General features: G+C 42.1%; 1 protein-coding gene across 3 annotated transcripts in view; it reads left to right on the top strand.

Annotated features, from left to right (window-relative positions):
* Nucleotides 1–22,130, top strand: part of CLUAP1 (clusterin associated protein 1) — a 42,405-nt gene extending 20,275 nt beyond the window's left edge. The window contains exons 8-13 of one of the 3 annotated variants that reach the window (XM_082857910.1): nucleotides 1,580–1,721; nucleotides 3,804–3,876; nucleotides 15,142–15,249; nucleotides 17,727–17,782; nucleotides 18,064–18,120; nucleotides 21,110–21,358. In XM_082857910.1, coding sequence (XP_082714036.1) covers nucleotides 1,580–1,721; nucleotides 3,804–3,876; nucleotides 15,142–15,249; nucleotides 17,727–17,782; nucleotides 18,064–18,120; nucleotides 21,110–21,256 — 583 coding nt within the window. In that variant the 3' untranslated portion in view covers nucleotides 21,257–21,358. Of the gene's footprint in view, nucleotides 1–1,579; nucleotides 1,722–3,803; nucleotides 3,877–15,141; nucleotides 15,252–17,726; nucleotides 17,783–18,063; nucleotides 18,121–21,109 lie in introns of all 3 variants that reach the window. The other 2 variants (XM_082857912.1, XM_082857911.1) reach the window with 2 other exon arrangements.
* Nucleotides 22,131–27,595: the final 5,465 nt, after the last annotated feature.

The raw sequence follows: 27,595 nt of genomic DNA, 5'->3' as shown, positions 1-27,595 counted from the left end.
GTGTCTCAGTGTGTTTCTCCTTAGGTTTGTCCTGTTTGGGACTCGCTGTGCTCGCTGTGCTTCCTGGACTTGGATGGCTATTTCCTTTCCCATGTTAGGGAAGTTTTCGACTATAATCTCTTTAAATATTTCCTCTGGTCCTTTCTCTCTCTCTTCTCTTTCTGGGACCCCTATAATGCAAACGTTGTTGTGTTTAATGTTGTCGCAGAGGTCTCTTAGGCTGTCTTCATTTCTTTTCATTCTTTTTTCTTTATTTTGTTCCGCAGCAGTGAATTCCACCATTCTGTTTTCCAGGTCACTTATCCGTTCTTCTGCCTCAGTTCTGCTATTGATTCCTTCTAGTGTAGTTTTCATTTCAGTTATTGTATTGTTCATCTCTGTTTGTTTGTTGTTTAATTCTTCTAGGTCTTTGATAAACATTTGTTGCATCTTCTCGATCTTTGCCTCCATTCTTTTTCCGAGGTCCTGGATCATCTTCACTATCATTTTGAATTCTTTTTCTGGAATGTTGCCTATCTCCACTTCATTTAGTTGTTTTTCTGGGGTTTTGTCTTGTTCCTTCATCTGGTACATAGCCCTCTGCCTTTTCATCTTGCCTATCTTTCTGTGAATGTGATTTTTGTTCCACAAGCCTCAGATCTTTTTAATAGAAAAATTTCTCTGTTTTCCTCTAGTCCAAAAGATTATAAATTATTTTCTAGTTTGTCTGTTTATGTTTTTATTTTTAAAATTTTTGGGGCTGTGCCGTGCGGCATGCGGGATCTTAGTTCCCCAACCCGGGATCAAACCCGTGCCCCCTGCATTGGGAGCTCAGAGTCTTAACCACTGGACTGCCAAGGAAGTCCCTATCTGTTTATATTTTTAAAAGAACAAAGTTTTCCCTTTAAGATCTATAATAAGAGAAAAAAATTCAACAAACCAATTGAAACAGGTTTTTATGCTGTGGTTTTATTTTTAAGTTTTATATTGTTTAAAAACTTAGCTTTAATTTGTAGCAACCTATATTTCTCTTTTTAGGGGACTGATTAAATTTTGGAACATTCAGACAGAATATTATACCCAGCTAAGATAATGCATGTATTTAATGTATTGATTTTTAGAGATGTGTATGATGTATGATTATTCTTTAACTCTGTATTGAAATATGTGCCATATTGAGTGACGAAAAAAGACCTCAGAGCTTCATTTGAGATAATATACTTAATGTTTGTTAAAAACAAATACATTTCTGTATGTATCTATGCATAGAAAAGTCTGGAAAGATGTATGTCAAATATTAAGTGCTAATACCTAGTGATGGGATTATGAGTAATTTTAATTTCATTCTTAATACTTTCAGGATTATTTCTAGTTTTTACAAAGAGCATGTCTTAATTTTTGATTAAAAGTATCTTCATTTTGTGGGGAGGGAAGAGAAAAGGGGAAATTAGCTTTAGTTACAAGAATGAAGAACCTTCTCTAATTAAAGGCTTTCCAAAGAAAACCAGGACGGAATCTCGAGCTCTGAATATCAATTTCAAACTACTGTATTTTTGTATATTGATTAATCTTTCAGTTTTTATTTCATTTTTTTTTCTAGGCCAGCCTTTATGGATGAATATGAGAAGACTGAGGACGAATTGCAAAAGCAGTATGACATTTATCTAGAGAAATTTCGAAATCTGGCTTATCTGGAACAGCAACTCGAGGATCATCACAGGATGGAGCAAGAGAGGTTTGAGGTGAGTGCTTAGTCCTTCTGTATGACCATTTGTTCTGGTGTGTTACTTTGTACTTGTTGACATGCCAGTTTGTAAATATCACTGTGAAAAAAATATCTGGTGAATGTTTTTTCTCCCTGACCAGACTAAGGATTGCTTATGTGATTCTTCTGTTTTTCTGGTTGTGTAGCCTGGGCTCCGAGGTTGTCAAATCTTTGGTAGTAGGTTATCACCAGAGTTTGGTCAGTTAGGACTACAGACAGGGTGGGGACATGACCTGTGCAGTTGGCTACAGCTGCAAGCTTAGAAGGACCTGGGCTTGCTTTAATCCTCTGCTGTCACCGTTTTGAAATTCTTAGTAATTTTTTTTTTTCTTAGTAATTTTTAACTGCATTTTATTTTGCACTGAGTCCCACAAATTATGTAACATGTCTTGTGTACAGATCTTGCTTGGTCAGTTCACTTAAAGATTTTCAAGCTCTGGTTTATTGAATCACCCAGAGTAGCTTTTCAGAAACTACTTTATAAAGAAGAATTGTAGCTTATTGATTATTGTGGGAAATATGTATGACCTATAAACTGACCAGCTGTCTTTCAGGTTCCTTTCATCCCAATGCGTAAGGCCATTTAGGAAAGAGTATTTCAGATCCCAGCATCAGTTGATAAGTATGGAATCAGAGCAAAGGAAGTTGGACAAAGTTGCTGTCATTTTGAATTGCCCTTATCCCCTAGGGATATTTCTGCTTAACCCTAAAATAGGCATTTGGAATCTATTTTCACAGTGAAACTGGTCTCAAGTCTCCCTTTCTCATGCTGTCCTTGACAGCTTTTGGTATAAAGGTTATCCTAGCCTTATTACAAACCTGGACATTTGAATTAGGTGATGCTACTTTGTTGCCAAGAGGGCTGGCTGTAACTGACACCTTCATCTGGACATGTTTATCTGGACGAGGAACCTGTTGCCACTCTTGCTGTAAGGCAGAGGCAGGTCATGGAGGAATGGAGGGTCCAGGACAGGCACGTTTTGAGGGCAATGAAAAGACCCTGGAGTTCTGGACATTTTAAACATTGGGTGTCTGGGAAAGAGCAGTAAAGAGACAGTGAAAATAAGCTGATCATTTTGTACTATTGTCTGGGCCACCCCTGGGCTCAGAGAACGTACCAAAGAACGTGCCTCAGGATGCGAGTGGGTGGCCCAGGTTACTTCTGAGGGGCGCCTTCCTGCCCACCCTCCCTTCAGCAAGTACCTACCCTCTTTTTCTTCTGTGCTCACAGCTACTCCCCATGCTTCTAATACCTGGTCCCTCAAAATATCTCATGCATGAAACAGTGCTTCCTTTTTAACATTTAGAACAACAGCACATTTTTAAAAGCCAATTTCCTCTCCCATTCTCTCTTTTTCTAACTTTTTTTTTTCGGCCGCACCGCATGGCATGCGGGATCTTAGTTCCCCAATCAGAGATGGAACCCGCGCCCTCTGCAGTGGAAGTGCGGAGTCTTAACCACTGAACCACCACAAGGAAGTCCCTCCCATTCTCTTTTTTGACAATAATCAGGGCCACATTTTGTAACCTAACTCAAGTATTAGTTTTTTTTTATACCCTAGGAATTAAAAGTAGTATTTCTTTCTTTCTTTTCCTATCTGATCACTCCTACCATTTAGCCCCTTTCAGGGTTAGAATTGTGCAGGGCAGGAAAATGATAAAATTCGTGCTTTATTTTAAGAGCAAGAGGCCCCGTAGTTGATGCATCTGTTCCTGTGTCCACATCCCACACAGGCACACGTGACGGGCATCTTGGTGTGTGGTCAATTTTCTTCAGAGGCAGTGAGGTGTAGTGGGAGGAGCCTGGCTTTGGGGATCAGTGAGGCCCATTTTGGGCCAGTGGTGTCACTTCTGGGAGCCCCCCTTTTCATCGGGCTGCCAGAGTGATGACGGAGAGGGAGTGTTGAGTTTCTCATGCAGCGTTAGTTCTCTTCCCCTTCCTGTAGTTTAGTCTTTTTTGCTTCTATATCACAAATTTAGCAGTACTTACATGGTAAAGAATAATAAAACAGTCCAGAAAGTGTCATTTCTTCTGGATCTTGTTTTTCCTGCTCCATAGGAAGCTGAAAACACTCTCCGTCTGATGCAGAACAAGCTAAAGGAGGAAGAAAAGCGACTGCTCAAGAGCAGAAGTAAGCCCACACTTTTTAAATGGACTTACTTACTCTGGACTAGAGTTTTTAGCCTCAAAATTTACATGCATATTTTATTTATTTTCAAAAGGCAATTTTCTCACAACTTTTATATCAGGTACCATTTTAATTCACTTAGGAGCTCAAGAGAATGTTTTAAATTACATAGCATTTAAAGTACATTTGGTTTTCGTGCCAACTGAAATACTGTTTTCCCCTGTTTAAATGATACAATTAGTTTGAGTTGCATATAATTATAAAAGAAAATTTGCTCTTAGAGGTCTTGTAGGGTTCCTTATTTTAGGGCAAACTGAGGGAAAGCAAGTATTGTGATGCAGTACAAGTGTACTTACTTGAAGGTAGTCCCCCCACTTCACACACGCCTGTCATATGTCCCCTGGTAATCCAAAGTCGTTCATCTAGGCTCTCACCTGTAGAGAAATGGGAGTTACCTACTTGTGAGACCTAGATTCTGGGAAGAAATGTTCCCCATGACTGGGTAGCACACTTCATCCATGAACTTCACCAAGGTGTCAAGTCAGCCTTGGGAGCAGTAGCAGCACATGATCTTCATGCGGAATTGATGGCTTTGTCTCACAGAGTTACTTCTCTTGCTTGTTTCTCTTTTCTTGTGATGGTTTTTTCTCTCATGCTTGCAGGAAGTGTACCTGTCCCAGCAGGTGTGCTCTCTCTCTGTGTTTTCCCTTTGTATCTCTTGCCTGTCATACTTGTTCTATGCCTCTCTCTCCTGAATGTCAGGAAACTCTGGAAGAAGAGTAGGGACTGCTGTGAAATTCTCTAGGGGCAAGTTTAGAAAATTCCAAGGGCCTCTCTAGCAAAAGCAGCCCCTCACCTTTATGGTTCCAGGTTGGCCAGGAGTGCCTGAAGCAGCCCTAAATGATAAGCCTGCATGGAGTTTATCCTCTTCCGAGAGGCCCAGCACAGGTAAGAGCCCGGTTGGTTGGCTGCATCCTGCTCTGCCCTGGACCAGCACATTAAGACCTTTCTCAGTGATCTTGCTGTATTCTTCTGAACTCCTACTTTAATTTTGTGATCCATAGGTTTGGGATCTCATGAAGGACAGAGATTCTCATGAGTATGTGTGATTTAGTTTTTTTGGAAAAATAAGTTCCGGTTTAAACCAACTTAATGAAGGAAAGCGCTTAATTTAGTAATTTTTGAGCAAAGAAGTTAGGAAAATATTTACAAAGGACCATTCTCAGTTCTATTTATCCTAAGCTTCTTAAGATGCCCTGTGCTTCTTTGCTTTTCTGCACATGTGGGAACATTGCCCAGAGTATTGGGATATAAAGGAGGAGAGATATAAAGGAAGACCTTCTGAACTTTTCTCCCATCTGTGAAAGACTCCTCTGAACAGAAAAATCTAATAGTACATAGATGTGAATTGGGGCAAGAATTAGCAAAATCCAAAAGCTGGAAGAGAGCATCTTGTTCAGGCCACTCTGCAGGTAGCTGATTCAACCCAGCAAAGCATTATTGAGTATCTATTCTGGGTGCTAAGGACATACCAGTGGATAGCAGACAGGGATCCTTGCCTTAAACGATTTGATGTGCTAATGACATGCTGGGGGACAAACAATAAGCAAGCTGTTTGTGGAAGGTGAAAAATGCCATGGGGGAAAACGAGGAGCAGGTAAGGGGCATAGGGAAGGTGTAATAGAATTGCAGTTTTAAAGAGGAGTCAGGGTAGACCTCACCAGGAGATGCTGTTTAAACAAAGGCTAAATCAGTAGAGCTGGGGAGAAGGGAGCTATCAGATGGGGAAAGTCCCAGCCTTTCTGTGAGAAACTCAGTGAGTTTTGCTGAGTGAGGAAAAGTATGAACACATGGGGCTGGAGCTGAGGCAGATGAGAGGAGCTGGAAGGTGGGCCGTGTGCTTGAGGGGTTCACATTTGATGGAGACTGTCTTCTCTGTTAAGCAGGAGGTAAAGTCATCTCAGATTTCGCTTTGGAATTTGGAGTAAGAGGTTTGAGGAAGAGAAAGTTTGAGTAATTAGAGATGGGAGAGTGCCATAGGCCCCAGAGATTAAAAAGGCAAAGTGCTCTGTTGGGATGCCCTGTAATAAAAGTCAAGGGCGACTCTTCATCTTCCCACCATCCTTTTAAACCTCGTTGCTGGGGGTAAATTTATAACTGTATCCTCGGTAGGATTCAAGCACTGTAGCACTAGGAAATTAAAGAATCCTCTGAATTTATAAAATGACCCAGGAATTTCTAGAAAGCAACTGAGTAACCTTGCTGTGGTTCCATTTTTGTGGTGTAGTGGAGAGAAGATGTTCATGCATGTCATGCACATTTACCATGTGCCTACTGTGTGACGGGTGTTGTGCCAGTGCACAGTGATGGCAAAGGCGCTCAGGGATCTCCACGTCTAGAACTGCACCATCGGTACCTGGCCATGAGCTGGTGTTCTTGGAGCACTTGAAACGTGGCTAGTCCGAATCGAGATATGCTGTTTGTGGAGAATATACACCAGATTTTGAAGACTTACTATAAAAGTAGAGTAAAATTACTCATTAATACTTTTCTAAATTGGTTACTTTTTTTTGAATTTTATTTTATTTTTATACAGCAGGTTCTTATTAGTTATCCATTTTATACATATTAGTGTACATATGTCAATCTCAATATCCCAGTTCATCACACCACCACCCCTCCCACCCGCCACGTTCCCCCCTTGGTGTCCATATGTTTGTTCTCTACATCTGTGTCTCAATTTCTGCCCTGCAAACTGGTTCATCTGCACCACTTTTCTAGGTTCCATATATATTCACTCTGTATGACAGTCTCTAGATCCATCCACGTCTCTACAAATGACTCAATTTCGTTCCTTTTCATGGCTGAGTAATATTCCATTGTATATATGTACCACATCTTCTTTAACCATTCGTCTGTCTATGGGCATTTAGGTTGCTTCCATGTCCTGGCTATTGTAAATAGTGCTGCAATGAACATTGGGGTGCATGTGTCCTTTTGAATTATGGTTTTCTCTGGGTATATGCCCGGTAGTGGGAATGCTGGGTCATATGCTAATTCCATTTTTAGTTTTTTAAGGAACCCCTCCATACTGTTCTCCATAGTGGCTGTATCAATTTACATTCCCACCAACAGCGCAAGAGGGTTCCCTTTTCTCCACACCCCCTCCAGCGTTTGTTGTTTGTAGATTTTCTGATGATGCCCAATCTAACTGGTGTGAGGTGATACCTCATTGTAGTTTTGATTTGCATTTCTCTAATAATTAGTGATGTTGAGCAGCTTTTCACGTGCTTCTTGGCCATCTGTATGTCTTCTTTGGAGAAATGTCTATTTAGGTCTTATGCCCATTTTTGGATTGTGTTATTTGTTTCTTTAATATTGAGCTGCATGAGCTGTTTATATATTTTGGAGATTAATCCTTTGTCCGTTGATTCATTTGCAAATATTTTCTCCCATTCTGAGGGTTGTCTTTTCATCTTGTTTGTAGTTTCCTTTCCTGTGCAAAAGCTTTTAAGTTTCATTAGGTCCCACTTGTTTATTTTTGTTTTTATTTCCATCACTCTAGGAGGTGGATCAAAAAAGATCTTGCCGTGATTTATGTCAAAGAGTGTTCTTCCTATGTTTTCCTCTAAGAGTTTTATAGTCTCTGGTCTTACATTTAGGTCTCTAATCCTTTTTGAGTTTATTTTTGTGTATGGTGTTAGGGAGTGTTCTAATTTCATTCTTTTACATGTAGCTGTCCAGTTTTCCCAGCACCACTTATTGAAGAGACTGTCTTTTCTCCATTTTATTTCCTTGCCTCCTTTGTCATAGATTAGTTGACCATAGGTGTGTGGGTTTATCTCTGGCCTTTCTGTCCAGTTCCATTGATCTATATTTCTGTTTTTGTGCCAGTACCGTATTGTCTTGATTATTGTAGCTTTGTAGTATAGTCTGAAGTCAGGGCGTCTGATTCCTCCAGCTCCGTTTTTTTCCCTCAAGACTGCCTTGGCTATTCGGGGTCTATTGTGTCTCCATTACAAATTTTAAGGTATTTTGTTCCAGTTCTATAAAAAATGCCATTGGTAATTTGATAGGGATTGCACTGAATCTGTAGATTGCTTTGGGTAGTATAGTCATTTTCACAATATTGATTCTTCCAATCCAAGAACATGGTATATCTCTCCATCTGTTGGTATCATCTTTAATTTCTTTCATCAGTGTCTTACAGTTTTCTGCATACAGGTGTTTCGTCTCCCTAGGTAGGTTTATTCCTAGGTATTTTATTCTTTTTGTTGCAGTGGTAAATAGGAGTGTTTCCTTAATTTCTCTTTCAGATTTTTCATCATTATTGTATAGGAATGCAAAAGATTTCTGTGTATTAATTTTGTATCCTGCAACTTTACCAAATTCATTGATTAGCTCCAGTAGTTTTCTGGTAGCATCTTTAGGATTCTCTGTGTATAGTATCATGTCATCTGGAAACAGTGACAGTTTTACTTCCTCTTTTCCAATTTGTATTCCTTTTATTTCTTTTTCTTCTCTGATTGCCGTGGCTAGGACTTCCAAAACTATGTTGAATAATAGTGGTGAGAGTGGACATCCTTGTCTTCTTGTTCCTGATCTTAGAGGAATTGCTTTCAGTTTTCACTATTGAAATGATGTTTGCTGTGGGTTTGTTGTATATGGCCTTTATTATGTTGAGGTAGGTTCCCTCTATGCCCACTCTCTGGAGAGTTTTTATCATAAATGGGTGTTGAATTTTGTCAAAAGCTTTTTCTGCATCTATTGAGATGATCATATGGTTTTTCTTCTTCAGTTTGTTAATATGGTGTATCGCATTGATTGATTTGCATATATTGAAGAATCCTTGCATCCCTGGGATAAATCCCACTTGACCACAGTGTATGATCCTTTCAGTGTGTTCTTGGATTCTGTTTGCTAGTATTTTGTTGAGGATTTTTGCATCTATATTCATGAGTGATATTGGTCTGTAATTTTCTTTTTTTGTAGTATCTTTGTCTGGTTTTGGTATCAGGGTGATGGTGGCCTCATAGAATGAGTTTGGGAGTGTTTCTTCCTCTGCAGTTTTTTGGAAGAGTTTGAGAAAGATGGGTGTTAGCTCTTCTCTAAATGTTTGATAGAATTCACCTCTGAAGCCATCTGGTCCAGGGCTTTTTTTTTTTTTTGCGGTACGCGGGCCTCTAACTGTGGTGGCCTCTCCCATTGCGGAGCACAGGCTCCGGACGCGCAGGCTCAGCGGCCCTGGCTCATGGGCCCAGCCCCTCCGTGGCATGTGGGATCTTCCCAGACCGGGGCACGAACCCGTGTCCCCTGCATCGGCAGGCGAACTCTCAATCACTGCGCCACCAGGGAAGCCCTGGTCCAGGGCTTTTGTTTGTTGGAAGATTTTTAATCACAGTTTCAATTTCGTTACTTGTGATTGGTCTGTTCATATTTTCTATTTCTTCCTGGTTCGGTCTTGGAAGGTTATACCTTTTTAAGAATTTGTCCATTTCTTCCAGGTTATCCATTTTATAGGCGTGGAGTTGCTTGTCGTAGTCTCTTAGGATGCTTTGTATTTCTGCGGTGTCGTAACTTCTCCTTTTTCATATCTATTTTTATTGATTTGAGTCCTCTCCCTCTTTTTCTTTATGAGTCTGGCTAATGGTTTATCAATTTTGTTTATCTTCTCAAAGGACCAGCTTTTAGTTTTATTGATCTTTGCTATTGTTTTCTTTGTTTCTTTCTCATTTATTTCTGCTCTGATCTTTATGATTTCTTTCCTTCTACTAACTTTGGGTTTTGTTTGTCCTTCTTTCTCTAGTTCCTTTAGGTGTAAGGTTAGATTGTTTATTTGAGATGTTTGCTGTTTCTTGAGGTAGGATTGTATTACTATAAACTTCCCTCTCAGAACTGCTTTTGCTGCATACCATAGGTTTTGGATTGTCGTGTTTTCCTTGTCATTTGTCTCTAGGTATTTTTCAACTTCCTCTTTGATTTCTTCAGTGATCTCTTGGTTATTTAGTAACGTATTGTTTAACCTCCATGTGTTGTGTTTTTTACTTTCTCTCCCTGTGATTCATTTCTAATCTCATAGCATTGTGGTCAGAAAAGATGCTTGATATTATTTCAGTTTTCTTAAATTTTCTGAGGCTTGGTTTGTGACCCAAGATGTGATCTATCCTGGAGAATGTTCCGTGCACCCTTGAGAAGAAAGTATAATCTGCTGCTTTTGGATGGAATGTCCTATAAATATCAATTAAATCTATCTGGTCTATTGTGTCATTTAAAGCTTCTGTTTCCTTATTAATTTTCTGTCTGGATGATCTGTCCATTGGCGTAAGTGAGATGTTAAAGTCCCCCACTACTGTTGTGTTACTGTCGATTTCCTGTTTTATAGCTGTTAGCAGTTGCCTTATGTATTGAGGTGCTCCTATGTTATGTGCATATATATTTATAATTGTTATATCTTCTTCTTGGATTGATCCCTTGATCATTACGTAGTGTCCTTCCTGGTTTCTTGTAACATTCTTTATTTTAAAGTTTATTTTACCTGATATGAGTATTGCTACTCCAGCTTTCTTTTGATATCCATTTGCATGGAATATCTTTTTCCATCCCCTCACTTTCAGTCTGTATGTGTCCCTAGGTCTGAAGTGGGTCTTTTGTAGACAGCATATATTTGGGTCTTTTTTTTGTATCCATTCAGCAAGCCTGTGTCTTTGGGTTGGAGCATTTAATCCATTCACTTTTAAGGTAATTATTGATATGTATGTTCCTATGACCATTTTCTTAATTGCTTTGGGTTTGTTTTAGTAGGTCCTTTTCTTCTCTTGTGTTTCCCACTTAGAGAAGTTTCTTTAGCATTTGTTGTAGAGCTGGTTTGGTGGTGCTGAATTCTCTTAGCTTTTGGTTGTCTGTAAAGCTTTTGATTTCTCCATCGAATCTGAATGAGATCCTTGCTGGGTAGAGTAATCTTGGTTGTAGGTTCTTCCCTTTCATCACTTTAAATATGTCATGCCACTCCTTTCTGGCTTGTAGTGTTTCTGCTGAAAATCAGCTGTTAACCTTATGGGAGTTCCCTTGTATGTTATTTGTCGTTTTTTCCTTGCTGCTTTCAATAATTTTTCTGTGTCTTTAATTTTTGCCAATTTGATTGCTATGTGTCTCAGCATGTTTCTCCTTGGGTTTATCCTGTATGGGAATCTCTTTGCTTCCTAGACTTGGGTGGCTATTTCCTTTCCCATGTTAGGGAAGTTTTCGACTATAATCTCTTTAAATATTTTCTCTGGTCCTTTCTCTCTCTCTTCTTCTTCTGGGACCCCTATAATGCGAATATTGTTGCATTTAATATTGTCACAGAGGTCTCTTAGGCTGTCTTCATTTCTTTTCATTCTTTTTTCTTTATTCTGTTCCGCAGCAGTGAATTCCACCATTCTGTCTTCAGGTCACTTATCTGTTCTTCTGCCTCAGTTATTCTGCTATTGATTCCTCCTAGTGTAGTTTTCATTTCAATTATTGTATTTTTCATCTCTGTTTGTTTGTTGTTTAATTCTTCTAGGTCTTTGTTAAACATTTCTTGCATCTTCTCAGTCTTTGCCTCCCTTCTGTTTCCACGGTCCTGGATCATACTGTCATTATTCTGAATTCTTTTTCTGGAAGGTTGCCTATCTCTACTTCATTTAGTTGTTTTTCTGGGGTTTTGTCTTGTTCCTTCGTCTGGTACATAGCCCTCTGCCTTTTCATCTTGTCTGTCTTTCTGTGAATGTGGTTTTTGTTCCACAGGCTGCAGGGCTGTAGTTCTTGCTTCTGCTGTCTGCCCTCTGGTGGATGAGGCTATCTCAGAGGCTTGTGCAAGTTTCCTGATGGGAGGGACTGGTGGTGGGTAGAGCTGGCTGTTGCTCTGGTAGGCAGAGCTCAGTAAAACTTGTGTGCTGATGGGTAGGGCTGGGTTCCCTCCCTGTTGGTTGTTTGGCCTGAGGCGCCCCGACCCTGGAGCCTACCTGGGCTCTTTGGTGGGGCTAATGTTGGACTCTGGGAGGGCTCACACCAAGGAGTACTTCCCAGAACTTCTGCTGCCAGTGTCCTTGTCCTCACGGAGAGACACAGCCACCCCCTGCCTCTGCAGGAGACCCTCCAACACTAGCAGGTAGGTCTGGTTCAGTCTCTTATGGGGTCACTGCTCCTTCCCCTGGGTCCCGATGTGCACACTACTTTGTGTGTGCCCTCTAAGAGTGGAGTCTCTGTTTCCCCCAGTCCTGTCGAAGTCCTGCAATGAAATCTCGCTTGCCTTCAAAGTCTGATTCTCTGGGAATTCCTCCTCCCGTTGCTGTACTCACAGGTTGGGAAGCCTGACGTGGGGCTCAGAACCTTCACTCCAGTGGGTGGACTTCTGTGGTATCCGTGTTCTCCAGTCTGTGAGTCAGCCACCCAGCAATTATGGGATTCGATTTTATTTTGTGTATTTATCTTTATTTTTGGCTCCATTGGGTGTTCGTTGCTGCACACGGGCTCTCTCTAGTTGCGGTGAGCGGGGAGCTACTCTTCATTGTGGTGCGCGGGTTTCTCATTGCAGTGGCCTCTCTCGTCGCGGAGCACAGGCTCTAGGTGCACGGGCTCAGCATTTGTGGCTCGCGGGCTCTACAGTGCAGGCTCAGTAGTTGTGGCGCACGGGCTTAGTTGCTCCGCAGCATGTGGAATCTTCCCACACCAGGACTTGAACCCGTGTCCCCTGCCTTGGCAGGTGGGTTCCTAACCACTGTGCTGCCGGGGAAGCCCCTGATTTTATTTTGATTGCATCCCTCCTGCCATCTCACTGTGGCTTTTCCTTTGTCTTTGGATGTGGGGTATCTTTTTTGGTGAGTTCCTGTGTCTTCCTGTTGATGATTGTTCAGCAGTTAGTTGTGATTCCAGTGCTCTTGCAGGAGGGAGTGAGAGCACATCCTTCTACTCTGCCAACTTGAACCAGTCTCCTATTGGTTACTTATTAAAATGACATTTTAGATATATTGGGTTAAATAAAACATTATTAAAATTAATTCACCTGTTTTTGCTTTAATGTAGTTAGTAGAAAATTTTAAATTGCATCTGGGGCTGGCATATTTCTATTGGACAGTGTTGATCTAAAAGGAGAAACTTACAAAGTTTAAGTTTAAGTGTGTATGAAGTATATTTCATTGTGTTTTTTTTTTTTTTTTTTTTTTTTTTTTGGTGGTTTGTGGGCCTCTCCCGTTGCGGAGCACAGGCTCCGGACGCGCAGGCCCAGCGGCCATGGCCCACGGGCCCAGCCGTTCCGCGGCACGTGGGATCCTCCCGGACTGGGGCACGAACCCGTGTCCCCTGCATTGACAGGCGGACTCTCAACCACTGCACCACCAGGGAAGCCCTTCATTGTGGTTTTGATTTGAATTTCTCTGATAGCCAATGAAATGGCGCATCTTTTCATCTGCTTATTGGCTGTCTGTATATCTTCTTTGGAGAGATCTATTCAAGCCCTTTGCAGATTTTTAAATTGGGTTTTCCTTTTATTGTTGACTTATATATTCTAGATACTAGACCCTTATATATGATTTCTGATTTGCAAATATTTTCTGTCATTCTCTGGACTGTCTTTTCACTTTCTTGATGCTGTCCTTTGCTGTACAAAGTTTTAATGAAGTACAGTTTATCAGTTTTTTTCTTTGTTGCTTGTGCTTTTAGTGTCATATTAAAGAAACTGCTGAATTCAAGGTCACCAAGGTTTACCCCTCTGTTTTCCTTCTAGGAGTTTTATAGTTTTTACTCTTACATTTAGGTCTCTGACCCATTTTGAGTTAATTCTTGTATATTAGCTCATTCTTTTGTGTGTGGCTGTCCATTTGTCCCAGCACTACTTTTTGGAAAGTCTATTATTTTCCTGTTGAATCATCCCGGCACCCTAGTTGGCCATCCTCATTTTAACGTGTCACTGACAACTCGGTGATTTCGGTGTCAGCGTGTATTAACTTTAGTTTACATGCTTGGTCCTCAGTCTATTGCTGTGACTTGTCAGAAGAAATCGTACTGAGCCCAAGGTACCTGTATTAATGTTGGTTTAAAATTCATGATATCATTTGCTTTATATTTCATGGGGTGAGGATTTAATATCATAATTTTCCTGGAGGAAGTAAAAAAACTAATCTGAAGAGTGATTTCACTTTGTGGTCATTAATTTGTGTTAATATCTAATCACATTCTCTGTAACAGCTTTTATAAGGTGGTAGTTGTCAGCTTGATTGTACTGAAGTCCTTACAGGATGCCCTTATTGACACTTTCTCCAGCTCCCAGCTTTGCCCCTTCGTGCTGTCGAGTACAGCTCTTCTCTCCAGGGCTAAAGGAAGCAGGAAACTTTCCCTCAGTGCCCAGCTAGATGCAGCTGCCATTTCATTACTCTCTTACAGCAGGAGTTACGCAAAGCACTTTTGTAGATGAACAATTAACTCTACTTCCAAACTGTCTTAAGAGTCAGTGATGAGAACAGCAACTGCATTCTTCCAGTTCCATCCTTCTAAAACCTCTGTCACTCTCTGGGCACAGAGCAGTTGGGCTGGGCAGTGAAAGTTTTTTCTCCCCACTGTGGAAACTCTCCTTTTGTAGGTTTACATTAGGAAATGTTCAACCTGCACAAGACTCCAGAGGAGTATTTAAGAAATTAATGTAAAAGCCCATTGCACTGAGAATGACCTTTCTTTACCTTTATAATGAGTTTTCTCCAGTAAGGAATATCAGGAGCACCAATTTTCGTTGCCAGTCACCAGGTAGCTATCTTTCCCAGGCAGCCCAAACAGGCCCTTCCTGACCCATCTCCCTCTTGCCTCCAGGCTTGTTCTGGTGCAGTTGCTGACCATTTCAGTGGGCTCCACTTCCCTCGTGTTATCTTCAAGGAGCTTGAGTTCTGGTAACATGGCCTAAGACTGAACAGAGAATGGTTTTTTTCCCCCAACTAACGAAGAACTCCCAGCTACCTTGACAGCTGGCTAGTCAAATTTTTAGTTTTACATACTGGAATAATGTTTCTAACTGATATAACTGACCCACTTTTTTCTTGCTTTGGAAAATTGTTTATAAAAAAACTAGCCTATGGTTGTTTGCATTAACTCTTCACTAAGTATCTACAGGCAACTCCCAAGAGCCTTGTAAAATCAAATGCATCAAAAGAAAGGCTCAGAAGCACAGATGGCTTTTGACAAGAGCCTTACTGGACAGAAGCTGTTTTAGAGGCAATGACGGAGCTGCCCTTTTGTTTTGCCTACTTGTGTCGCTGCCAGGTAATAATGACTCCGACATTGACATCCAGGAGGACGATGAATCCGACAGTGAACTAGAAGAGAGACGGCTGTCCAAGCCACGGACAGCCATGGAGGCGCTCTTGCAAGGTACCACAGTGGCTCTTGCTTGCCCTCCGCCCCATGCCCTGTCACAGGAAATGGCGGCCGGGATTGGGTCAGGGCTGCTTGGTTTCGAGGCCCATAAGCACACTGCCCTGTTTTTCATCAGGATTTGGCTCTTAAACTGGTCAGTGGTCATCTTTGCTGCTAATACTCTTACCTTTGGCCCCAAGAATAACCAGTCTTATTTATGGTTTGGTACTTCTCACAGAGGCCACATAACACACTGCCTCTGCTGATCAGCTGAATTCTGCCCGTTGTGGGTCCAAACTGCTCTCAGTGGTTACATCCCTTATGGTCAGAGAATTAATGCACAAATAAGGGACTTACATGAGCATCTGTGCTGTTAAAAAAAACGTTCTTCTGGGAATTCCCTGGCGGTCCAGTAGTTAGGACTGTGTGCTCCCACTGCAGGGGGCACAGGTTTGATCCCTGGCCAAGGAACTAAGGTCCCCCATGCTGTGAGGTGTGGCCAAAAAAAAAAAAAAAAGGTTCTTCTAGTTTCTACCTTCTTACTGCAAAAGATTCAAGCAATAACATATGTGGAGCAAATGTAGGTGCTCCCCTGGGGTCTTCCTCATGTCCCACACCCTCACCTACAGGGATCATGGCCAGTGGCTTGGAGTGTGTCCTTCCAAATTACCTTTCCACACATTTACAAGTGTGTGCTCGTGAGTGCGCACACACACACACACACTCAGATGTGGACACAAAGATCACCTGAAACATTTTTTAACCTAAATGGGACCAGATTGTGTGTGGTTCTGTACTTGCTTTTTAAAATTATTATTAAATATACTGGAACCTTTTCCATGTCAGTAAAATATAAATCTGCTTCATTCTTTCTGACAGCTGCATAGTATTCCATCCTGTGGCTGTACCCATAATTTATTTGGGCATTCCATATTGATATATATTTAAGTATTTCCACTCTTTCCTTTGTAGGTACATCTTTCCGCATATGTGCAGTGTTTTTTTAGGTTGCATCATTAAAAATGGAATTCTTAGGTTAAAGGTTATATAAATTGTTATTTTGATAGATACTAAATTTCCCTATATTTGCCTATAAAGCATTTCTACTACCTGTTAATTTTTGGAACAAAATTGCATTTTTATGTATATAATACTTCTAAGTCGTAAATCATCTTTATTGTTTTATATTAACTTCTATATTAACTGCTTTCTCTTATAGGCTCAGCTATTTTTATTTATTACATTTCATTTTTTTATAGGATAATTAGATGCTCTGATTCCTTTCTCTTCCTTTTATTTTTTAAGAGCTTCATGATATAAATAGAGGTTAGAGGTTATGAATCCCATTCTGCGGATGGGGGCCAAGGCTCTAAAAAGGTATGGAATTGGCTCAATAGAACATAGTAAGGGCACTGGTTTCCTAAATTCTCCTACTGACCACTCAGCCTGCAGAAGTAAAATCACAGGGTTCGTTTCCAAAAACTACAAATAAATTCTTCAAACAACACAAGAGTTGCATTTTATCTGACCAAGGGAGCGTGTCCATAAACAGCTCTTGATGGCCATCTCCAGGCCTGCCCTGAATGAGCTCCTCTGAGCTGCCTTCGCTGCCTTTCTTCTGAGGCCTGGCCCTGGCGTCACCGGTGGCTGTTTTTCAGCCTTCGGGTATGTGCAGCTCTCTGCCTTCACCCAGCAAGGATGGCTCTTGAGTTTTTGCAGAAGTCTCATCTAGAAAACATTGACTTCCAGAGGAGGAGGGGAGAATCACTTAGATAATGATGGTGTTTTGAAGGATAAATTAATGTGATACTTAAATTTTTTTTACTGTTTGGAGCTCAGACATAGATTCAAGTACAAGTGACACTGGCCCATAAAAGGAGAATATATTTCTTTTTTCAACAGAGAGCACATCTATTCTATTGCATGTATACTAATAATGGGATTCAGTGATTTTTACCTAAAATATTTACAGGATGCATATTTATTTTTCTGATTTATGATTTGTGCTTATATTTTAATGCCCTTTTCCTCTTTTTCAAAGTGGAAATGCAGAAAATCTATTACTATCACAGTTCTGATTAGCTGGATGCTACTTAAGTCAGTTTTTTGTTTTTATTTTTTTTAAGTATTTATTTACTTATTTTATGTATTTGGCTGTGCCGGGTCTTAGTTGCAGCACGTGGGATCATCGTTGCCTCGTATGGGATCTTTATTTGTGGCATGCAGGATCTTTAGTTTTGGCATGCATGTGGGATCTAGTTCCCTGACCAGGGATTGAACCCAGGCCCCCTGCACTGGGAGCACGGAACCTTAACCACTGGACCACCAGGAAAGTACCTACTTAAGTCCGTTTTTTTTTTTTTCTTAAGTCAGTTTTTTAATGTGATTCTTCTTTTTCCCAGTTTTCTAAAGGAAAGCAAATCTTGAAGGCCGTTTCCTGTCCTGTATCCTACAAGGTTTTCATACTCTCTTCATGCTTTTGTTCTCCTCAGGACGACCCAGCAAATGCGTTGTGGGCACAATGCAAGGTGGAGACTCGGACGACGATGTGAGTCCCGACCAGCTCCCTGAGCTGTCCTGGTCTTGGCCGTCTTGGGCCAGCCTCGTAGGCTAGTTTGGCCGAGAAGCTAAGTGTATCTGACCAGTTTAGCGCGAGGTGCTGCTTCTCAGCCCGGCCCTTTGTTGGGTTTGTGGCGGAGTTCGACCTCCCAAGGAGCTAGACTCTCTTCTTTGCTAGTTGTTGGCTCATTTCTTTTCTTTTCAAATGAACGTGCTTGCCCTACTTTTTTTTTTTCTTCTCATTGTTCTTTCCATTCTCGCTTTCCAAAGATGGAAGCAGCACCAGCTCTCTTAGGTAAATGCAAGACTTCCAGCTCCAAGAAACAGGTTGGTTTTCTTTTTCACCTCCATTTGTGTGTGTGTGAGCCACTTACGGTCAGCAGAGAGCCTTCCCCAAGAGTGATGCCTTGTGTCTGGGGCAAGAAGCCACTCACATGGGTTCCACAGTGAGTGGTGAAGTTACCTAGAGGTCCCTGTGCTAATGAGGAGGCGGGGTGAACACTGAGCCAAGAGACAAGGAAGGTTATCAGGCCCCTGAACTGTAACCTAGAAGAGAAGGGATTCTGCTGAGGGCTGGGATCAAGACCAGGCTTTTCTTCAGCTCCATTCTGGGGAGGGAACCTGAAAGGCAGGCTCTCTTGAGACCAGGGCCCGGAGTGTGACATCACGTTGCTGATGCTTTGAGCACTGTTGAGTGGATAACTGACTGGGAAACCAATGGAATGGGGAACCAAGGCATCCTTGCTGGGGTCCAGTTATTGGGGCCGCACTGTCCATCGATCTGGGCTTGCCTTCTTTGTTGAGTCCCTGGCAGGGCTGTGAGGCCCAAGAGGCAAAGGTGACTGGACTGATGGAGATCACAGACTTCCCATCAGGCTGAATGCCATGTGTGTTTGGAGCATGGCACTAGTGCATGCACATAGCGTGGGCTGATATTCTTGTACAAACAGTTCCATTTATTAGGTACCAATGGTGAATACTTTTAGAGAAATTCACAGGAGGGGAGAGGTCACTCAGATTTGCTGGGCAAGATGCACAGAGAAGATAGGGCCTTGAATTCATAGAAGACAGTCTGTAGAGAAGCAGAGAGACTACCTCCAAAATTTTTTTAACAAAGTAGGGGATGGATGGCTAAATAGCTTCTATCCATCCATCTTACCCATCTGAGACAGAATTAGGGAAAGTCTGGTGTGGAAACTCATGACACTGGCCTCTTTTCTTATGATTTGCTTGATCATTTGTATAGCTTTCTACTTTTCTGAGTAAATGCCTTATTTGTAGCTTAAAATCTCCTCTGTGCCTGTTGCCCCTTATTTATCTCAAGGAGGCTGTTTCCACACATCCCCCTGGGCTTGTCCTTCACCTGTTCACTCATTCACTTGCCAGGTCCTTGTTGAGTGCCTGTTATGTACCAAGCACTGTTAGGGGTTAGGGGAATACAGCAGTGAACAGAACAAAGCCCCTGCCTTCTTGAGGCTTACATTCCAACGGTCATCAAGCAGATACATCAGGGGTCATGGTGATAAGAAAAATAAAGCAGGTTTAGGGGACAGAGTGACAGGGATGAGGGAGGAGGTCGATGTCTTCTGATTGGTCAGGGAAGGTCTCTGATTAGGTGACATTGGGCAGGGGGCTGAGTGGCAGGAGGAGGGTGATGCTGCAGTAGGGCAGTGAGGCCTAGGAAACATGGTTCCTGAATTCGAGGGCCGGAGGCGACAGCGTGACTGGGAGTGAGTGAACTGGGGCAGGAGCAGCAGGAGAGGCAGCAGGAGCAGCAGGAGAGGCAGCAGGGGCCACGCACAGCTTTGCAGGATGTGAGGAGGGCTTGTGCTCTCTGAGTGCAGCGGGGAGGTGCTGGAGACCCAGGAGAGCTGACCTGAGTTTCAGAGGAACCAGGTTGGGGGCATTTGCAGGGGTCTAGTTCAGAGTGAGGGTGGCGGTAGCAGCAGACTGGTGAGAAGTGGTCAGGTTCTGGATGTTTCTAAGGTGAGAACCATTAGGTTTTGTTAATTGGACATGAGGTGTTAGAGAAAGAGAGAAATGCCCTGGTCATGGCTTAATTGGCTGAAAGCATAGTTTTCATTTCCTGAGGGGGGCAGACCTGAGGCAGGGACTTGAGAGCAGATCAAGAGTCTGGTTTTGGACATTCTCAGTGCGAGCTGCCTGCTAGATGTCCACATGCTGGTGTTGAGGACTTCAAGGGTCAGGTCTGAGCTGGAGGTTGAATTTGGGGGAGCCACCCAAAGACCACCATGAGGATAGATGTGATTGCTTGGGGAGAGAGAGTAGAAAGGGAAGAGAGGAGGCCCAAGGCCGACCCTGTATTGCAGGCGTCAGGGCGAGGAAGCAGGTCAGGCAAGCTCTACGGAGAAGACAAAGAAGTGAGGTGGGGCGAGCACCTGAGAGGAGGGGGCCTGGAGCACAGGAAGGGGGTTCCAGGGGAGGAGGAGCAGTCCTGTGTCAGATGCAGCCATGGGTCAAACAGGAGGACGGAGAATTACCCATAGGATCTGAGTCCATTGAACGTTTCAGTCTTGGGGGACTTGGGGGGAGGGGTGAGAGCCTGGCTAGTGGGTGCTTAGAGGGCAGCGAGAGGGGAGCCAGCAGGGATAGCGTGAGTGCAAGCTCGTTCTGGGGGTTTGCTGTGAGGCCACAGGAGAACAGGGCAGAGTAGCTGCAGAGGAAGGTGGGGTTACATTTTAGGGTTTTTTATTTTGTGTTTTTAAGAAGAAGGAGATTGCAGCATGTATGTGTGCAGGTGGGAATGGTCTATATAGAGTGACTGACCATCCTGGTTTACTGGGGATACAGGACTTGAAGTATGAAAAAGCTGGTTGAGTTGGTCACCCTCATCTAGATGATGAAAGAGAGAATGTCTTTTATTTTGCTCCTTACACCCATTTCCTGAGTGGCTTTCCATCCAAAAGCCCAAATAAGCAACCCCCACCAAGCCCCTGCCCTTCTTGCTGTCCACAGGTGGGTCTCTGGGCCTCCAGTGAGCTTCCGTGCACATCCAGTGGTGCTCCTGAGACGGCGGCGGGAAAGCCACCTTGCAGCTCCAGCCTTGGCTTGCCCGTTGGTGTTTGAGGGTTACTGGTTGGAAGACACATTTATATATGTATTTCAGCCGGCAATATATAGACACTGGCCCCATTCTTATGCCCCCAGAGCCTGACTGCTACTCTGGCAAGCTCTTCCTTCATGTGGGTGTTGCTGGTTATTGAGCAACTGGTAAAAAAGCAAGGTAGGGTCTCTGCTGACATGATGTCAGTAGCAGGATGGGACCCTCAGCTGTATTTGCTGTCTTTTCCTGTAGGAAGACTCAGAGGACAGTGAGATTGACATGGAGGATGATGAAGACGATGACGATTTGGAGGACGAGAGCATTGCTCTCTCACCAGCTAAGCCCAGTCAAAGAGTCCGGAAACCTGAGCCCCTGGATGAGAGTGACAATGACTTCTGACCTTCTTGCCAAGGGACCCAGGCAGGCTAAAACCCTCAGATTTGTAGGTAAAGGGGAAATTAAAGGGTCAGAAGGAAATAGGCATTTTGTTGGATAAGCCAGCAGGACTCATTGTTAATGAAGTAAAACCTGTTTACGCTTTAGCCTCCTGTGTGTTACTCTACACACTCCAAAGCTTAAGAACCGGAGCAAACCCCAAAGATGATTTTTTTCCCCTTATCTATCTCCTAAAACTTGGGAAATGCATGTGTTCTTAGTGATTCACATCCACAGGACAAAACCTTGAGAAATAACAGCCAACGCTGTGTAAGTCTTGCCCGTTATTTTTGTCATACTTTTCCTCTAAAAGTCAGCCGGACCTTCGAGTCCAGACCTGGGGCTAGAACTGGGCACAGGACTCATTTCAGGAGTTGTGGGGGAGTGTCTGACTATTCATCGCATACAGTTTAGAATGTTTATTTTAGATCAGCTTTTGATTCTAGCCTTTATTTTCTTTCTTCTGCATGCTCACGATACCAAGCTTTAAATGTATTTTACTAAAATTGTCTGAAGGAAAGTCAGCTGACTCAGACGAAAACTAGCTTTCCTTGAAAATCAGGCAACAGATCGATGCTCCAGATCATACATACTCCATTTTCTCTCAGAAGGCTGACATTCCTCCTTAGGAAGGAGCAAATTAAGGACAAAGTTTTGGTACGGATTCATGTTTCTGACCTAAAAAAATAAACCAGAATTGAATTTGAGAGAATAACACTAGAATTTCCCTTCTGTGAAAGGAGAAGTGACAGGTGAAGTTTGGTTTTGTCTTGTTAATATGGAAAGCACAGAGGAGTTTTCATTGATTTCACTTATAAAGTCAGACGACTTCTGAAGTTCTCGCTTAATAAATTTATTTAATACCATATTTTTATATTATTGTTTTATTTGAAAGTATAATTATTTATTTGTACCATAACATATAGATACTTATTTAAGAAGAGTTCATGGGTTATTATATTACATGTGAATTTCAGGAGACTATGTGACAGTTATTTCTATGTTTGCTTTTTTCTCTGTCTTTCCCTCAATTTTACATAAGAGATTACCCCCTTTTTATAAAAAAACATTCAGCATTCAGTTAATTCACCAGTAATTTGAGATGTGCCATCTTTGAAACGATAAGCTAACGGGGAAGAGGTGTATCGGGTGCCACATTACCTCTTCAGATGCCGTGGCTTTTAAGGCACAAGAGAGTCATTGCATCTCATTGGATGACATAGCTTTGGTTTACCTGGGTCTGACCTGACTTTTATTTTAAAAAACAAAAATTGTATTTCTGTTTCCCTTATGTGATGCTTTCTTCTAATGGGCATTAACATGGGAGCCCAACCCAAACCACAGATAACACGTCCACAGGTGGAGGCAAGAGCTGCAGCGGCTAGTCATTGTCTCACCTGCTTCTTGTCATCCCTCATCCCTTGATTAACTGACTTTGTGCAGAGTCTTGCGTGGTCTGATGTTTCCTTACTTGAGCAGCATCTTTCAACAAAGGTGCTTCAAGTATGGATCCTAATTATTAATGTACTTCTGTTGCTCTGACAGATCCGGGAGTCAGATATGTGCAGGGGCTTTACGATTTGGTGTCATTTGGTTTTAGTCAAGCAGCAGAGCAGACTCAGGCCCCAGAGAAGATTGTGTGATTAGGTCAGTGAAAAACTAGCTTTTAGATCATTGCTGACAGCTTTTTTTGTTTTTTTGCTGTGTAATCAAAGGACCTCTTAAAATGCTTTAAAATACATGTATTGGCAGAAAATGTAAAGGAACTTTTTAAGTCCTCAGTTTTTATTGGTGGGGATAACCATCGAGGATGTCCATTGGGAATTCTGAAGAACTGTTTCCCTTTTATCTGGGGCAGGAAGAAGAAATACAAGATCTCTTTCACTAGTATTTTAAACTGTAACATCAGTGTCAAATGTCTGAAAGGAAGGTGTGTCCCTTTAGGTTAGCAGCATACTGTGTAAATATCACAACTGTTAGATTGGCCCAGGGGACTCATGTGTGCTAGAACACAGGACTGGCTGAATTGGAAGTGAACTAAAAGCTTCTGCCTCCTACCCAGAACAGAAGTCCTTTCTATAAGGATGCGACTGGAGCAGGAAGACAAAGGGCTCAAGAAGTAATGTCATTAGGGGAAAATGGAACTGACAGGATAACCCGATATGTCTGTAGGAAACAGTATTCAGATTTTACTTTTCTATTAGATCGTTTGGAAAAATTAAGCAGTAGTGACATAGAAAGTTTAAAATGATGCAACTTTTAATTTTAGAAAGAACAATAAATTATATAGGAAGAAAATGGCTCAGCAGTGATCATCAGTACTAATAAAATCATAAAATAAACACTAAATAATGATTTACCCAAGAATCATGCTGTAACTGTATTGGAAGGATAGAGAAACAAAGTGGGGACATACGGTGATATACGTACAAGTGCCATTTCCCATAATAGAAAGTTAATAGATAATCTCTAAAATGATAAAACAAGAACTAGCGTATGTATGACATTTAGCTTTGGGGTGGAGAGGTATTCAGGAAGGGGAGGAATAGGACAGGAGATTGTTCTTTCCCATTATAAGCCTAGTACTCTGACTTTTTAAACTGTGTATTACTACACATTTTGTCGTGATGAAATTGAATTTTCTAAAAAGATAAATGTACAGGCAGGAAAGGGGTGAGGGCTGGAGATTCAGGTTTGAGAATCATTTGTGTATAAGATTCCTCAGGGGAGAACACGTGGGATGAGAAGAGAGCTAAGGGTGGAAGCCTGTGTCTAAGGGGAGAGTCCACGAGGAGCCAGGAGAGACTGGGAAAGTATTTTCTAGATTTTCTAAAGTGAATGTATTTTTCCTTTAATAATCAGGAGAAATATGTTTAGTTTTTCAAAGAGTGGTAATGAGAAGGTGGAAGGATTGGAAGATGGTAATGTTATGGAATCCAGGGCAGGGGAGAATTTCCCAAGAAGGGAGAGGTGAACAATGTGAGGTCCTTGCTGTAAGTAAGCTTGAGTCAGAGAAGTCACTGAAATGGACAGTTAGGAAATCTCTGGTAACCTCAACAAGGAAAAGCAAGATAGCAGGTGAGGGTTGAAGAGAGGTTGGGATTTGAAGTGAGTATTGATGACTGTTTGGAAAGTGGGTGGTCATAAGTGAAAATGGAAGGCAGAGCCAGGGAAGAGTGGGATCAAAGAACATTTTGGAGGGGCAGAGGGCCTTTTTTTTTTTTTTTTATGAGGAACATGAACATGGCTTTTTAACTGAAGGGAACTAGCTTGTGGAATGAGAGGGGTTGAGTCTGTGGGAGAGAGAGAGGGAGGGAGTGACTGTGTGTGTAATGATGAAGCAAAGTTTGCATTAGGAGCCATTCTGCTTAAATATGTGTTGTATATTGAAAACATACACACCAGATAACCATTTGGGTTGGTGCTGTTATTTGGGGTAAGAAGGCTAAGGCTGATTTCATGGTCTTGTACACGTGGATTTCTATAGTGTCTATTGTAGATATGGCCCAAAACAGTTCTCTTGACTTGGGCATCAGGTAGAGTACCCAGAACACTGAGACATTGCCTTAGAAGTTGAGTCAAAGTAGCCCTTAGACTAAAGGATGGCTGATCCTGACTAGCAAATCTTCAAAGCAAGTTTTGAAAGGATCCAACTGTTTCTAGGTAATTGTGTCCCAGAATAAAGCTCAAGAATATTTTAAGGAATATGAAAATAGTCAATACCCAACAAGATAAAATTTTCAATGTCTGGGATCAAATCAAAAATTACCATGTATAATAAGAAAAGTCAAGAAACAGACCAAGAAATGACGCAAAAATGACAGTTGATAGAATTAGTAGAAAGGGACATTCAGACAGTTATAACTATATTCCATATATTCAGACGGTAGAGGAAAGCATGAGCAGGTTGTGAGATACGGAAGATGGAAAGAAAGTCTCACACAGTACTGCTAGAGATTTAAAAAAATGAGAGGACAACTGTGCAAGCTGAGATTAAGATCAGATTAGACACTGCAGAAGAAAACATTACTGATCCTGAAGACACAGGGCATGTTTGTCCAAAATGGAATACAAAAAAGACCGCCAAAATCCCATTGTGCTGATTATCAATTTATTGCCTCAGCTCCAAATTCACCTTTTGGCCTGCTCTGTGATAGTGGAGCTATTCGTTGTAAATATCTCTCCTTTGCTAGCCAGCAAGGTATTAAGCCTCGTCAGTAGGGTGCTAGAGAGACTTTGAAGGAGAGAAGAGGGGCCTTTACTTCCAATTCCCAGTGTGGCTGCTTTCGAAGTTCCTGGAGAGCACACTTTTTTCTCCACTGCTTTGGCCCCTGAGTTTTCTCCAGCGCTAGGTTCCTGCAAACGCACAGCTTTCTCTAGCATTTGGCTACTGCAACTACTGTCTGTCACATTCTCAACTTAGCCAGAAACAGTGCAAACCAGAAGACAGTATAGCAACATCTTGAAAGTGCTGAAAGAAAAAACTGTCACCCTGGAATTCTATACCCAGCAAAAATATCTTTCAAAACCAGTAATCCAGTAAAGACTATAACTAGACCTATGTTCAAATGTCCCCAACTTCCAAATAATGTTCTTTATAGCTGATTTTTTCCCTCTAGTCTAGGATCCAATCAGAGATCTTAAGTTGTTATGACTCTTTAATAATATCCTTTCGTTTAAAATAGTCCCCAGCCTTTTGTATTTTTCATGATGTTGACGTTTTTTAAGAAGTCAGGCTAGTTTTTCCTTTTTTTTCCCCAGAATGCCCCTCCATTTGGATTTTGTCTGACTGTTCATTCATGATTAGATTCAAGTAGACATTTTTGGCAAGAATAAAATACATCAGTGATGTGTCCTTTTTTATAAATTTATTTATTTTTGGCTGTGTTGGGTCTTCATTGCTGCGTGCAGGCTTTCTCTAGTTATGGCAAGCAGGGGCTACTCTTTGTTGCGGTCCACGGGCTTCTCATTGCAGTGGCTTCTCTTGTTGCGGAGCACAGGCTCTAGGCATGTGGGCTTCAGTAGTTGTGGCACGTGGGCTCAGTAGTTGTGGCTCATGGGCTCTAGAGCTCAGGCTCAGTAGTTGTGGCACACAGGCTTAGTTGCTCCGTGGCATGTGGGATCTTCCCCGGCCAGGGGAAGGGACACAGGGGAACCTGTGTCCCTTGCATTGGCAGGCAGATTCTTAACCACTGTGCCACCAGGGAAGTCCCAAAATGTCTCCATTTTTAAGGAACCTTTATAAATACCCCTCTGTGGGGTGATACTTTGAGACTGTGTGATTTTCTTCCCTAATAGGCTTTCATCCATGGTTTTATCATCCAATGATGATTCTTGCCCAAATACTCTTTTTGTTGTTGTTGTTTTTTGCAGTACATGGGCCTCTCCCATTGCGGAGCACAGGCTCTGGACGCGCAGGCTCAGCGGCCATGGCTCATGGGCCTAGCCACTCCACGGCATGTGGGATCTTCCCGGACCGGGGCACGAACCCCTGTCCCCCTGCATCGGCAGGTGGACTCTCAACCACTGCGCCACCAGGGAAGCCCCCAAATACTCATTTTTAAAGGAACATTTGGAACATAGTTCCTATTCAAATTTAAAAGTGATAATTACTTTATAATTTTCATAAGCATTTTCCTTGGTTATTTAGTTGATGAGAGCTGTGATGTCCGTTTGCAATATTTTTCCTTTCAACATGGACAGATGTCTGAGGGAATTTATGCCACATGGAAGCTCACCTTTCTTGCCCTTACAGGGAAGCTGTAGCCACAGTAGTGCTTTGGGAAGCCTAATATATATTATGGCATTGACATTTAATGTGCCATTGATAACCACTATGCCAGATTCCAAATGACATATAGCAGACAAAATCAGAGATTTTGTAATGGATAAAAGATGGCAAAAACCTTGGAGAACTTTTTTTGTCTGTCTCCAGAATCCTATAATTGAAGCCTTCATTTCTCTTTAAAATTTTTTCATAATTTTTCCATCTGACTCTAAGGATCATACTCCTAAATCCTGTTTTTCGTCTTGAGAAAAGAAAGAGAGGTCCCCTCTGTCACGGATGCCAACTTGATACTCTTCATGGGCTTGAAGATGGCAACTCATTTCAGAGTGAGGGGGATGATTTTAGCCAGGTCAGTGGAAAAGGGCAGTAATGATAAGAAAAAGTAGGGGCACATGAAGACCTCAGGATATAAATGGCTCCAACTGGCTTCTTACTTGCTGAGTTCTGAGGCCTGTCCCTGATCCCCTTGGAGGAAGACCCTCCTTTCCTTGTGCTGTAGCACAGTGTTCATCGCT

The sequence above is a fragment of the Leucopleurus acutus genome, assembly GCF_964270905.1.
Source record: "Leucopleurus acutus genome assembly, chromosome: 16".
NCBI classification, from domain to species: Eukaryota; Metazoa; Chordata; class Mammalia; order Artiodactyla; family Delphinidae; genus Leucopleurus; species Leucopleurus acutus.
The sequence above is the reverse complement of the archived record's forward strand: the minus strand, read 5'-3'. Positions and strand labels throughout refer to the sequence as shown.